The sequence below is a fragment of the Epinephelus moara genome, chromosome 13 (genome assembly GCF_006386435.1).
Source record: "Epinephelus moara isolate mb chromosome 13, YSFRI_EMoa_1.0, whole genome shotgun sequence".
NCBI lineage: Eukaryota > Metazoa > Chordata > Actinopteri > Perciformes > Serranidae > Epinephelus > Epinephelus moara.
The window spans coordinates 13,512,909-13,526,204 of NC_065518.1; the positions used below are offsets into that span (position 1 = coordinate 13,512,909).

General features: G+C 40.5%; 1 protein-coding gene across 1 annotated transcript in view; it reads left to right on the forward strand.

Annotated features, from left to right (window-relative positions):
• Positions 1-13,296, forward strand: part of cpxm2 (carboxypeptidase X (M14 family), member 2) — a 56,219-nt gene that overhangs the window by 29,180 nt on the left and 13,743 nt on the right. The window contains exons 5-9 of the mRNA XM_050060069.1: positions 1,625-1,709; positions 3,543-3,693; positions 6,837-6,925; positions 12,102-12,225; positions 12,384-12,580. Of these exons, the coding sequence (XP_049916026.1) occupies positions 1,625-1,709; positions 3,543-3,693; positions 6,837-6,925; positions 12,102-12,225; positions 12,384-12,580 (646 nt within the window). The remainder of the gene's footprint in view (positions 1-1,624; positions 1,710-3,542; positions 3,694-6,836; positions 6,926-12,101; positions 12,226-12,383; positions 12,581-13,296) is intronic.

Consider the following 13,296-nt stretch of genomic DNA (forward strand, 5'->3'; position numbering starts at 1 on the left):
GATCAAATATTACTCCGAGGTTTCTTACGGTAGTGCTAGAGGCCAGAGCAATGCCATCTAGAGAAACTATGTCATCAGATAAAGAGTCTCTGAGTTGTTTGGGGCCAAGAACAATAACTTCAGTTTTGTCTGAATTTAACATCAGGAAATTGGTGCTCATCCAAGTTTTTATATCTTTAAGGCAATTATGAAGTTTAGTTAATTGATTACTTTCTTCTGGCTTCATGGATAAATACAACTGTGTATCATCCACATAACAATGGAAATTTACAGAGTGATTTCTTAATTCAGTTGACTATTCAGAAAAGTTAAATATTTACAATATTTTACATTATTAAAATACTGATACCAGCCTGTAAAACACTAACCATGGTACGATTAAATTGTAGAACTCTTCAAGGTTACGAAAACATTCCGATATCCTGAAAAAATACTTAGTACCCCTCAGTGATATCAGTGCCCCTGATTGTTGCATAGAAGTGCAGGTTAGGATCTTTGTACTGTAAGGAAATTAATGGAAGCCAATAGACGCTTGGACAGGTAGGGAAATAGACCCTTGTAGGGTCGACATCACAATATCATCAGTTTGTTAGCTGGAGGCAAAACACGACTCTCCACCACAGGGCTGTAGGCTACACAGGAGTCTTAAGATGTCGTCTTGTTGTGTTATTGGGAGCCAGAATAGAAGGAGTCATGGCTCAAAACTTATATCACATACAAGCCACCACTGCCCGTCAACAAAAACTAAGACAACTGTGGTTAAATGTGATTAGATGAAAGGCCTGGACAGAGGCGATCATCAAAAATGCTCACATGTGCAGCACACACTTCACATCAGGTTAGGGAAAAAGTAAATACATGCAGTAGTGTGCCTGGAGCAGGTGACCATATAAAGAAACCTATCACGAGCTGACGTCAGCTTGTCTCGAAAGTAGAAAAAACCTTTGGAAACAGCGTATTCAGAACAGTCTGAAGCCTGAGGTTTTGCTCATAGAGATTTCTTCACATATGTTTACGTCATTATTTGAAACATCGGCCAATATCAACATCCGATATTTTAACAATGTATATATACAGGACAGAAAATAAGGAAAGAACCGGGCTAGCTGTTTCTCCCTGCTCCAATCTTTGTGCTAAGCTAAGCTAACTGGCTGTTGGGTGGCTTCATATTTACCGTAAAGACCTGAAAGTGGTACCACTCTTCTCATCTAACTCTCAGCAAGAGAGCAAGTAAGTGCATTTCCTAAAATGTCAAACTATTCCTCTTCCAGAGATTCAAATGAATGAATGAAGTGAAGACAAAATGGCAATTCAGTTGGATTAAAGTTTCCTGGAATTCATAACCAAACCTTGACCCAGCTAAAATTAAAATCATCTGCATGACAAACTTCCCTTTTGCTCAGCTTCCAAAACTTTAAGCAATAACAGGCCCAAGTGACACTTCTAATATAAATTCTTTGACCTCCTCTCACTTTGTCCTATTTTTAAACACACTTCCACCCTGTGAGAATTAAACAAGTCTGGATGTGTGCTGAGCGACTTCCTCACAGTCGCCTCATTTGCATTGAATTCAGCTTGATGGATTTTTCTTTTCTCCTTCTCATCACCTGATTTTCTCAAACAGGAGCGACTGGGTGACCTCGTACAAGGTCATGGTGAGCAATGACAGTCACACCTGGATAACAGTGAAGAACGGCTCAAGGGACATGGTGAGTAACAGTCATGACATTTAAAACTATATCTCCTGACATATATCGACAAAGTAGGTAATAATTATCACACTGTGAAGCTTTCGAGCTCAAGCGTTATTACTCTTTCTCTGCGTAAACAAGGAGTTTTGTTCTGTGTGTCCCTTGTTGACTGGGACCTGATAGAAAAATGAATTCTTGCTCGAGAGCAATTACAGAGGAAGATTTAGATCTCTGCTTATTTCCAAGCTTAATGAGGTGGGAGACAATAGTAAATACGGATGATCCTCAAGCAGATGGCTCATCGTCAGAGTTACATCTCAGCACTTGATGTAATTGAATAGACGGAGAAACTGTATGCAGGAATTTATTTACAAGAAAACTAAAACAGTAGCTGATCACTGATCCATTCAACCTGTAAAATAATGACTTATTTTCAATAAACATGCAGATCAAATTATATTTTTGGAAATCATATCCTCGTAGCTCCCTGCTGCAGTTCACATCCCAGATAATGAAATTTTAGTGTAACTATACACTCCCTTGGCTGGTGATGTCATAGATGTGGGAGATAATGTCCCGACAGTAATTTAGTCTACAAGCTACAAGCTTCCCACCCACCTGCTCGCACACCTTTAATGCCAAATGCCAAACTGCACAATTTGCCTTGCAAAATGCCAAAAGGTGCAGTGAAGAACTATGACCGTGGGTGTTAAAAATTTACAGTTAACTCCCAGTGGTATCACGGTTTAATTATGTTCTGCAGGTGCATGAATGTCTGTTTGCTCGAGGGTTATGTGGACCAAAGCATGGGAACAATTCTTTTTTTCATGTCCTGTGCATGAATTTATTCCATTTCTAAAGACTTTTTAAAGGAACAGTGTGTAGGATTTAGTGGCATCTAGTGGTGAGGATTGCAAACTGCAACCAGATGAAACTTCTCCCATGTGCCAAGCATGAACTCCCAGTTAGGATTCCTTAGTTGTTCATTGCTTAGGAGGTTTTTACCAGGAGCTGAATTATTCGCAAAGGTCTCTTCCTCTCCGAAACAAACGGACCAGGTGATTTAAACCGGTAAAAATACTAAATAAAGCAGTTTCACGTTGCAAATCAGTATTTTTCTGATGCTGTTTTGATTCATTGCATACCTGCTAGTATGCGCTCACCTTTGCTTTCGGATAACTTAAAATCAAGACATTCAGGATGTTTTTAGCAGGAGTTATCAGCAGATGTCTTTGCATCTCCAAGACAAACAAACCTGGTGATTTAAACTGGTTAAAACACTGAGAAAAGCAGTGTCAGTTAAAAGTCGGTGGTTTTTCAAAGCTGCTTGTCATGGAAAGGCTGCTAAGGACAGTGGCCAATGCGATAACATGAAAACGCGTATGGCACTATCTAAAGCCAGTGCTTGGTTTGTCCAGTCTGGGCTACTGTAGAAACATGATGAGGCAACATGGCTGACTTAGTGGATGAGGACCCGTTCCCTATGTAGATAGGACTCAGACTGAGGTAACAAAAACTCAACGATACTTATTTTCAGGTGATTATACACTAAAGAAAACATATTTATTATATTCCATTTTTGCCAATATATCATCCTAAATCCTACACACTGGACCTTTAACATGGACTGTATGTCTATTAGCCTTTAAGAGTGCATTTCAACATCTAGTCAAGGACAAGGGATTACATTCTAGGCAACATCTGGCTCATTTACCACTGTTGATCAAAAGGCATTGTCCATGACAAATACAATGATAAATGAAATGACAGAGCTAAAATCAACTTTGGTTGACTCTACAAATAAATCCTGATCTTTATTCACCACCTGTTTGATTTTGTTTGCCTCAGTAGATCTTCATTGGCAACAGGGAAAAGGAGATCCCGGTCAGGAACATCTTCCCAGCGCCAGTGGTCGGCCGATACATCCGAGTCAACCCTCGCTCTTGGTATCACAGCGGCAACATCTGTATGAGAGTGGAGATCCTTGGCTGTCCTATGCCAGGTGACGGGTTTGTATGGACAAAGCAGATGCATGAATAATTCCTGCCAACAGGAATAACGGGATTAGATGGGATTTGTTAAAACAGACCTTGGAGCAAAAGTACAAAATGCTCTCAGAACAGCACGTATAAGCTTTTCTGATCTGATGCCACAAGAGGATGGCATCATTGTTTCCAAAACAAAAATGTTTTCTGATCTCACTCTGCTATGGTTATGGTTTGACTAGGTTCAGGCATAAACACCACTTGGGTATGATTAGAGAAAGATCATGGTTTGAATTAAATTTACTACTGTTTTAAAGGGACACCTCACTTCAAACTCAAAAATACATATTTTTCCTCTTACCTGTAGTGATATTTATCAATGGTGTGAGTTTTGGTGTGAGTTGCTGAGTTGCTAGAGATGTCTGCCTTCTCTTCAGTATGATGGAACTAGATGGCACTCAGCTTGTGGTGCTCAAAGCACCACAAAAAGTATATTTGAAAACTCAACAGCAATGTCTCTTTCCAGAAATCATGACCTGGTTACTCAAGATAATCCACAGACCTTGTTGTGAGCAGTTTCATGCAGGAACTATTTTCTTGCTACCAAACTACACCCACCAATTGTATCACAGCGCAGAAGGAAGCGTGCATCTACTAATGGACAAGAGGCCTGTGCTTTTGACAGCGCAAGATTTAAACATCAGTGGTTCTAGGTAAGCTCGGGCTATTCTCATGCACTGTTTTCACATTTTACTACTAAAGTAGTGTCCCAAAATTCGTACATACCTTATGTAAGTGCGAGTCAGTAATTCATGTATAACTGACATATTTGGGAAGGCTGCAATCATGTGACCAATGCGCTGACAGGAGTAAAGAAGGAAGCAGTCCTGGAAGTTTGGAGGTTGGGAGGCGGATATGTTACAAAATACAGGACTTTCACTGGGAGTTGGGTCAGTTTCCTAAACCTAACATCCATAACTTCATGTTAGGTATGTAATGTAATTCATGATGTGCTAATTTGAGGGACTACGAACAATTGTATGAGAGTACATTTGTGAGCTTGCAGTAGATGCACGCTTCCTTCTGCACAATGATACGGCTGGCAGATGTAATGTAGTTGAAAGAAAATAGTTCCTGCATGAAACTGCTCACAAGGTCTGTGATGTCAAGTAGGCTATCAGTTCAGGGAAGGACCAAAATGCAGAGTAGTAGGCAACAGAAGGCGAGCTTCAATGAAGCTGATAAAAACATCCAAAAACAGGCAGGTAACTGAAAGTACCAAAGAAAGAAGAACCCAAATAAACTGAGAACCAACTCGGATAACATGATGAACTCATAGAAAAACATTTGAAACTGGACACAAGACACCAGGCAGGAAACAGAGCAGGGAACGACACCAAGAACACAGGGGATGAAACAGACGAACTGACAAGGAACAAAGGGAAACACACAGGTATACATACACAGAAATCTAATCACAAGAACGAGACACAGCTGGAGTAGGAGGACATGGGCTAAAGGAGGAAAATGATGATTTACCCACAACAAAGGTGTGGTGGAGAACATTAGGGTGGAGCAAACAAGACTAATACAGAACAGGTGTGAAGGGAAGACTCGGGGAACAGGGAAGGACTAAGGAGACAGGTCAGGTGTGACAGAAAACAGGCGGGAAAACACACAAAGACAGGAAGTAAAACCAGACATGACACATGAGGAGAGAATCTGCAAAATAAAACAGGAAACAGATTAAACACAAATGAATAACAGAAAACAAGGAACACAAACAGAAGACCGCAAAGCAAAGTCCACAAGATAAAACAAAAACAGAAACCCAGGATTATGTCACTGCGACCTCATCACATATTGACGTTTGGTCATGGACTTTCCACGTCCATATATGACGTCCAAGGTACCCTGGGTGTGTTGGTTGTTGATGTTTTGGGACACCATGTCAAGTTCTGCCTGTTACATGCATTGTCTTCTTTCAAAATACACTTCTGTTTTCACAGGAAGTTTACTGTGTACATACAGTCTCTTTCAAAATAAATGCACTACGCCTGGCTTTAGAATCTTACAGGATGCGAACACTCTCTTGTTGTACCCATCCACCACCCCTGCTGCCCAACCTGGTCGGACTTTTGCTGCCTTAACTTTCATGCTTGTCCCACCGTGTTTCCCCCGATGCAGCCGGGCGGCATTAACCTATAACAGCAACTAGCAAAGGACACATTTCTTCATTGGTTTCTGAAGCCACAAGTCACTGCCCAAGTGCCGGATTTCGACGACTTAGGAATGAGACGGGGCTCAACATGTGGATTATCTTGAGTAATCAGGTCATGATTTCTGGAAAAAGACATTGCTAATGACATATTGAATATTTTGGCGCTTTGAGCACCACAGGCAGAGCGCCATCTAGTTCAGTTCCATTTGAGAGAAGGCAGACATCTCTACGGCCGATATTTCCAATATTTTCCAGCTCACACCAAAGCAATCTACTAAATTGCACAACAGGTAAGAGGACAAATATGTATTTATAATTTTGGGTGAACAGTCCCTTTAAGGGTAGGAGACTTTTGTCGCCACAATGATAAACACTTCAATCATGGTGCAATCACAGTTAATGTTGACTTCTAGTAGGGAATGAAAAACAAATGTGCCCCACTTCCCTGCACTTGTATCTTTCCATGTCACTGAGGTTTTCAGACACTTTTCACTGGAACATTTTCTACTGAAACAACAGTTCCAACTAAAGCTTTGCACAGCAAGGTCTGTCGAGATTATCCAAAGTACTAACTGGGACATTGTTTCTGGAAAGACAGGTTGCCACTGAGTTATTAATGTCTAATTGTCGAGCGCCAGGAGCACAACAAATTAAATTAGAATTCACTTCCTTTGCATTGGGGTGGCGGCAGATGTCTCAGTCGCCTGGCTCAAAACACCAAAACTTTCTGCATGGCTAGATGCCACTAGAGGCGAAAGAGGAAATGTGTTTATTTGTAATTTGGCCGGGCTGAACCTAAACTGCAGGAAATAGAGCAGGTGCTCAGCATTTATAGCCTTGACCCACCCGCCATGACCGATCATTCCTCTCCTCTGGTATCACTGCAAATAAAAAACAACTCATCCACCTCCTTCTTTTATGTTTTCTGATTCCCCACAGATCCAAATAATTATTACCACAGACGCAATGAAGTCATAACAACAGACGACTTGGACTTCAGACACCACAGCTACAAAGAAATGAGGCAGGTGAGTCACAGCGAGCCGAAAACAACAGATATCAGCTGCCTGCTTAGTCAAAGACCACGGGGCATGGAGCAATAAAACATCTTGTGTAACCGCGAGCCAACACCAGACAAGTTGTGTCCTTGTCAAGAACAAAGTGTGCAACGTTAACAAATGAAGTGAGCGCTGCCAGCCGCATGAAAATGCATTAAGTGTCTCCTGGGTTGTGTCATTACTTATTCATATAGTTGTCATGAACAGTAGCCTGTTTGTACCGGGAAGCAGGACAGCTGTATTTGTCACTGCTTACACTGTGACTGAGTGGTTGTGACGTACAAGTGTAACGCAGCGGCTCCCCTGTGCCAAACAGTCGACGACAGGTGTCCCAAACTGCTGTTATGACCCACAGTGAGACTTATTCCAATTAATGCTCTGAACGTACGGCTCACTGTAACCCCTAACCCTTTTTCTTTCAGTTGTGACAGCCTGAAACACTGTTTTCCTTCTGTCTTTCTGAACCTTTGAGGCTAAAATGTGTGTCATGCAGGGGGGTCCAGCCTCAATGGGCCTTCTCAAAGAAAGAAAGAAAGGACTATTTTTAAAACCTTTTCACTCTTGACATTTGTTTTCTGCAAGCACGTACCAGGTTCCCCCTGATCCACAGCAGTTTAAATAGTTCCCATGAGAGGAGTGAAAAGATATCTAGTTAAGTCCCCCCTCCACTCAAAGATGTCTTATTCTTATATTTATGTCCCCTCAAATGTCTGACCTTGATGATATTGACTTGTATTTTTGCAAAGTTTGTCACAAGAGAGGTGTTTTCAAAGCCCAGTCTCACTCCGCAGTCATCGAAATCCGGCGCTTGGGCAGTGAGTTGAGACGTCAGAAACCAACGAAAAAGGCGTCCTTTAACATCAGCATGATATGCGGCAGGTTGCTGTTATAGTTTAACAATTTGAAACCTCCCGTACAGAGCAGACTTGTCTGTACAGAGAGAAGAGTTAGCATTAGCGAAAGTTTTGACAGCAGACTTGGTGGAATGTGCAGTTTTTGGACGTAAACTTCCTTCCACTATGTACAAAAACCCCATCGTAGCAGATATTATTGTGTGTTTCACAACCACTAATGCTGTGTGCAAGCTAACAAACAACACAAACAAATAAAAGATGCTAACTACACTTACCGTCTGAGTCTGGGTCTGACCGAGGCTCAAACATGTTCAGCTGAATCTCTCACGTTTCCTCTAATGCATCTGTAGAGTCCACCAGGAATGAGTCCTAAAACCAGGAAATGAGTTAGCATTTTTGTCTCAAAGTCAATGGGTTTTTTGAATGTTTTTTTGCCTGAAATAAGGTCTGTGTTTAAAGAGACTTCAGAGACTTTAACGTTTTGTTCCGTGACATAAAATCCGTCAGTATATACCCAGCTCCTGAACTTTGAAGCTTTTATGTGTCTTAAAAATGGCAGATGCTAACAAGTGGCTAAATGAGACTACAGAACGTCATCAAGCCAAGCCGCGCTGAGCACGGCTTTACATCCTGTTATGGTGGTGACGTTAAGTTATGCAACCGTATTGTAGTTTGTTTACAGCCTAACATTAGCTTTTTACTCATGACGATTGCATTTAGGCTTTAGTAATCATGAAAATAGTGATCATTTGTGAAGATTATCTTGCCGAACGAAACCTATTTCCAGCGATTATCCGAAATCCAATGGAAAAATCCCATCGGAACCAGAGCGAAACTAACTTCCGTATCGCCCTACAGAAACGTCATCCCTGGTGGACTCTATATATGCACTGCATTTTCACTGGTCAGCCAAGTGCTAGCAGCACAGGGGGCCAGGGCGGATGTCAGATCCAGATTTTTTACCATGAGGGAGAAAGAGCAGATCTGCTTCAAGCTCCTTTTTTAGAGATTTTTTTTTAACTATCAAGAGGGAAAAATATGTTAAAATATTTGTATTAGTATAACCTACTCTGAAACTTGTCTGGAGGAGGACTTTAAGGACTGTCTTTGTCTTAGATCACCACTTCTTGTAATGTAATCAGTGGCGCTCCTAGACTTTGGGGTGGCCCCAAAGACGCCTCTTGAGGCCCCCCAACACCCCTGGGGTCATTTTACCTTCTCCTCTTGATTTTTATTTCAATTCTGGTGACCAGGAAGGTATGCTTGTTTCATTGTGCCAGCGGTTACACCTACGTATGTATGACAGTTACAGACAGCTAGCTAACTGTCCTATCTATCCATATCCAGTAACTATGCAAAATTTGCCAATATGAGTGGCCATTGTGGGTCCATTTCCCAAAATGTTTTTTTGAGGGTGGGCTCCCAAATGTTGGCCTAGTTTGCCTTTCCATGTCATATATAATAGCCTTGGAAATACGTATATTGTCAGAACGTGGACAATTAAAGGACACTATAAAATAGCTGGAAAAATACAATTTTCCACATTCTTCAAGGACGGATATAGTATATTACCTTGACATTACCCCGCCACACATATGCTCAGAAGCTTATCTTTAATAGCAGCATTAGTTTCAGTATTATGTTACTATAAGCACATTAAAACACAGTCGATATTCATTTTCAGTGTGTTTCTATAAGAACAAATAAACACCTAAGTGCTAATGAAATGTTTTAAAAAAAGACTCTGCACTGATCCTACTAAATACAGTCCAGGTATAATTATCAAGGGAATGTTTTATTAAAGCGAGAGAAAGAATGTCACTGCTGACTTGTAATCCTCTGTTTTGTGAACCAAATCAGATGTTTGTTTAATGATTTACTCAGTTAGAAAAGTCAAGATTTAACCCAGACTTAATTATAACCTCATCACTCCCGACTGGTTAATGGCTTCTGCAGCAGCTGGAGGAGCCACTAAACACAGATTTTTTAACAGCTTGTTAGTCCTGCTGCACTTCCTCTTTGTGTCTCCACTCATGCCCACATGGGTAAATGATAGTTGTTGCCATTTTAATCAGCTCCTCTACAAACCTGTCTTTATAATTACCTTTACTGCTTTTCAACACGACTCCCCTCTTCACTGACTGGAGTTTTATTTAATAAGACCTGTGTCACAGTACTGGTGATATTGTTTTTTGTTTTTTTTTGTTTTTTTTTGAAGCAATATTAAAATTTCCAATGACATGGAGATTATTTTTGTACTATGTTGTGGCTACAAGTATGCAGCATTTAAATTAGCAATACCACGATGTGAAAATACTTAATAATCTGTTGTCACTGTTGACATTTGACAGGGAAGAAAGAGATCTTTGGCTCAAGATGTCAGAGTGTTCTTTGTTATATCTTTCGTTAGGCGTCACAAATAAGATGACATTTTGTGCAATGGCAGGCATGACCAAAATAGTGCTGATTCTAACCTTGCTAACAGGACCTTTTACATGTTTACACATAAATGTACAGTAAATCAGGTGTCAGAGTACACTATGAGGTCACTCTTACAGGAAGCTCCCTGGTATTAGCTTCCTTTCCAGACTTCTGATTGGCCAGCATCATCTTCTTATCCATCTTCTTTGTGTGGCTTTAGCGCAAAGGGTGTATCGGTGCCTGTAAGTTTGGCTTGCCCCTGACAGTGTTTTAATTGTGTTTTTGCATCTTCATTTGTACAGAGATTTTCCTTAGAGCAGTGCTGGTGTGGACGCGATATGTTTTGAGAAGAAAGAAGGGGGAAAACAGTTTTCAATACGTGTCAGTTTGGCCTTAAAAGCTTATAATGAGTATGCAGGGTCTTCAAGTAAAAAGCGCTACATTCATGATTGTGCATAAGCATGAGTCAAACCAATTACAAGAAAAAATTTTAGCATCATATATTTCTGCAAACTGCTATTATGTAGAAAATGCATTTCAACAAGGCTGTGGTTAACGTGTGGTTATGTTTAGGCACAAATCCAATTGATTATGGATAGGAAAAGATCATCTTTTGGTTTAAAATAATCATTTTTGGGGGCACAATCCCAGCAGGAAAAGCAGTAATGTCTGTAAAAATCAGCCGCTTTTCGTGGAACTGTCTTCGTCAAACATCGCTATGAAAAACTCATGTTTTGAGTTTTAAAAGCTGATGAAAGAACACACTGACCGAACACTACAAAACACCGACGGTTGGAGCTTGAAAGCCAATAGAAAAACAGTGACTGGTAGCTACAAAACACCTACGATTTAAGCATAAAAATCAATCAAAATACACTGACGTGTTGCTACAAAACACCTATGATTAGAGCCTAAAAGCTAATGGCAAAACTCTGATGTGTCGCTACAAAACACCTACGATTCAAGCTGAAAAATCAATTAAAAAACAGACTGGTTGCTACAAAACACCTATGATTCAAGCCTAAAACTCAATCAAAATACACTGACGTGTTGCTACAAAACACCTATTATTAGAACCTAAAAGCTAATAACAAAACACTGATGTGTCGCTACAAAACACCTATGATTAGAGCCTAAAAGCTAATAACAAAACACTGATGTGTCGCTACAAAACACCTACAGTTCAAGCCGAAAAATCAATCAAAAAACACTGACTGGTTGCTACAAAACACCTATGATTCAAGCCTAAAAATTAATCAAAATACACTGACGTGTTGCTACAAAACACCTATTATTAGAACCTAAAAGCTAATAGCAAAACACTGATGTGTCGCTACAAAACGCCTACGATTGGAGCATACGAGCTGATGGAAAAACCTCTGACTGGTGGCTACAAAACACTATGCTATGATTGGAGCCTAAAATCCTATTGAAAAACACTGATTCATCACTACAAAACACCCACGATTTGAACATAAAAAAATAAAACACAAACACAACCCAGTTTTGTTGTTTATTAGTCTCGAATAGTAACAGTAAGTAACACACTATCCACCATCCCATCCATCTCCAGATGACGATGTCAGCTCATATATTACATCACTTTAGAAACGTTGATATGATTCATATGAAATGTACAAAGGTAATGTATTCATGGCTTGCAGAAACATATAGTGCCAACATATTCTTCTGGTGACTGGGGTGTTAAAAGTACCTGCAGCAAAATGTTCTTAAAGCCCCAGAAAACATGGTTTCAAAACTTATTCTTCAAATAATTGAATATTCCTTACCGAATCTCCAACAGTTAAATACAAAAACTCTATTTTATATAATTCATTAAGAGCTGATGCTTCATTATTTATCTTCCACAGCTCATGAAGGTGGTCAATGAAATGTGCCCCAACATCACCCGGATCTATAACATAGGAAAGAGCCACAGTGGGCTGAAACTGTATGCCATAGAGATCTCTGACAAACCAGGAGAGCATGAAGTTGGTGAGTATATTTAAAGCAACAGGGCGTGACTTAATGTACAACAATAACAACATGAGAGACATCACACTGTGTTCCTCACACTGTTTTTCTCTGTGTCGCAGTGACTGCATATTTAATCTTTCCCCCCATCTCTCCCTTCATATGAACCTGTTGACCAGGTGAACCAGAATTTCGTTACACAGCGGGTGCCCATGGTAACGAGGTGCTGGGACGAGAGCTGCTCCTCCTGCTGATGCAGTTCATGTGTCTGGAGTATCTGTCCGGCAACCAGCGGATACGTCACCTGGTGGAGGAGACCAGAATCCACCTACTGCCATCTGTCAACCCTGATGGGTACGAGAAAGCCTTTGAAGTGGTAGGTCTGCAAGACGGCCATCAGTGACCTCATATCACGCGCTGGGCTCTGGTGAAAACAGCACTAATATCAGCTTCTTCTTATTAGAGCACATGTGGTGCATGGCAGAAAATTGTTAGGAATGATCTGGTGGGATAGGCAACAATGTATGTGTTAAATGAGCGAACATAAGTGGACATGGGCTGCCTGTTCTGCTTTAAATACCACTGGAACACATGTTGTTGGGTATCGTCTTAAATCAGCTGCAGGCCTGCTACATTAAAGGCCAGATATTTATGGTAACTAAATAGATGAAGACATTTAAGGGAGGTTAAAAGTAAGTCTGGCTTCTGTAGAGACGATGACATCATGTCATTTGGTGGCCTGATGTGTGAATGTGTGACTGTATGTACTTTATACGCTTTGATTAACAAAAGATAACGGTACACCAACTCACCCTTCTGTGTGTCAGCTCTGATAGTAACCAGCTACACACCTCCAGGTGGTTGCTTTTTAATGTACCTCAGGTTTTAACAGATCTGGGCAAAACTGCATTCTCCTACTCTGCACCTTGGACATGGAACAATCTCCAAAAAGATCTAAAATTAGAAACACCTATATCCATGAATGAATTTAAGGGCATCATAAAGAATGTGGTGACAGAGACATGTTTGAAGAGTTTATTTTTTTATTGTGGACTTGTTTGTCTTGCCTATCTTCTCTCCAGTATAATGGAA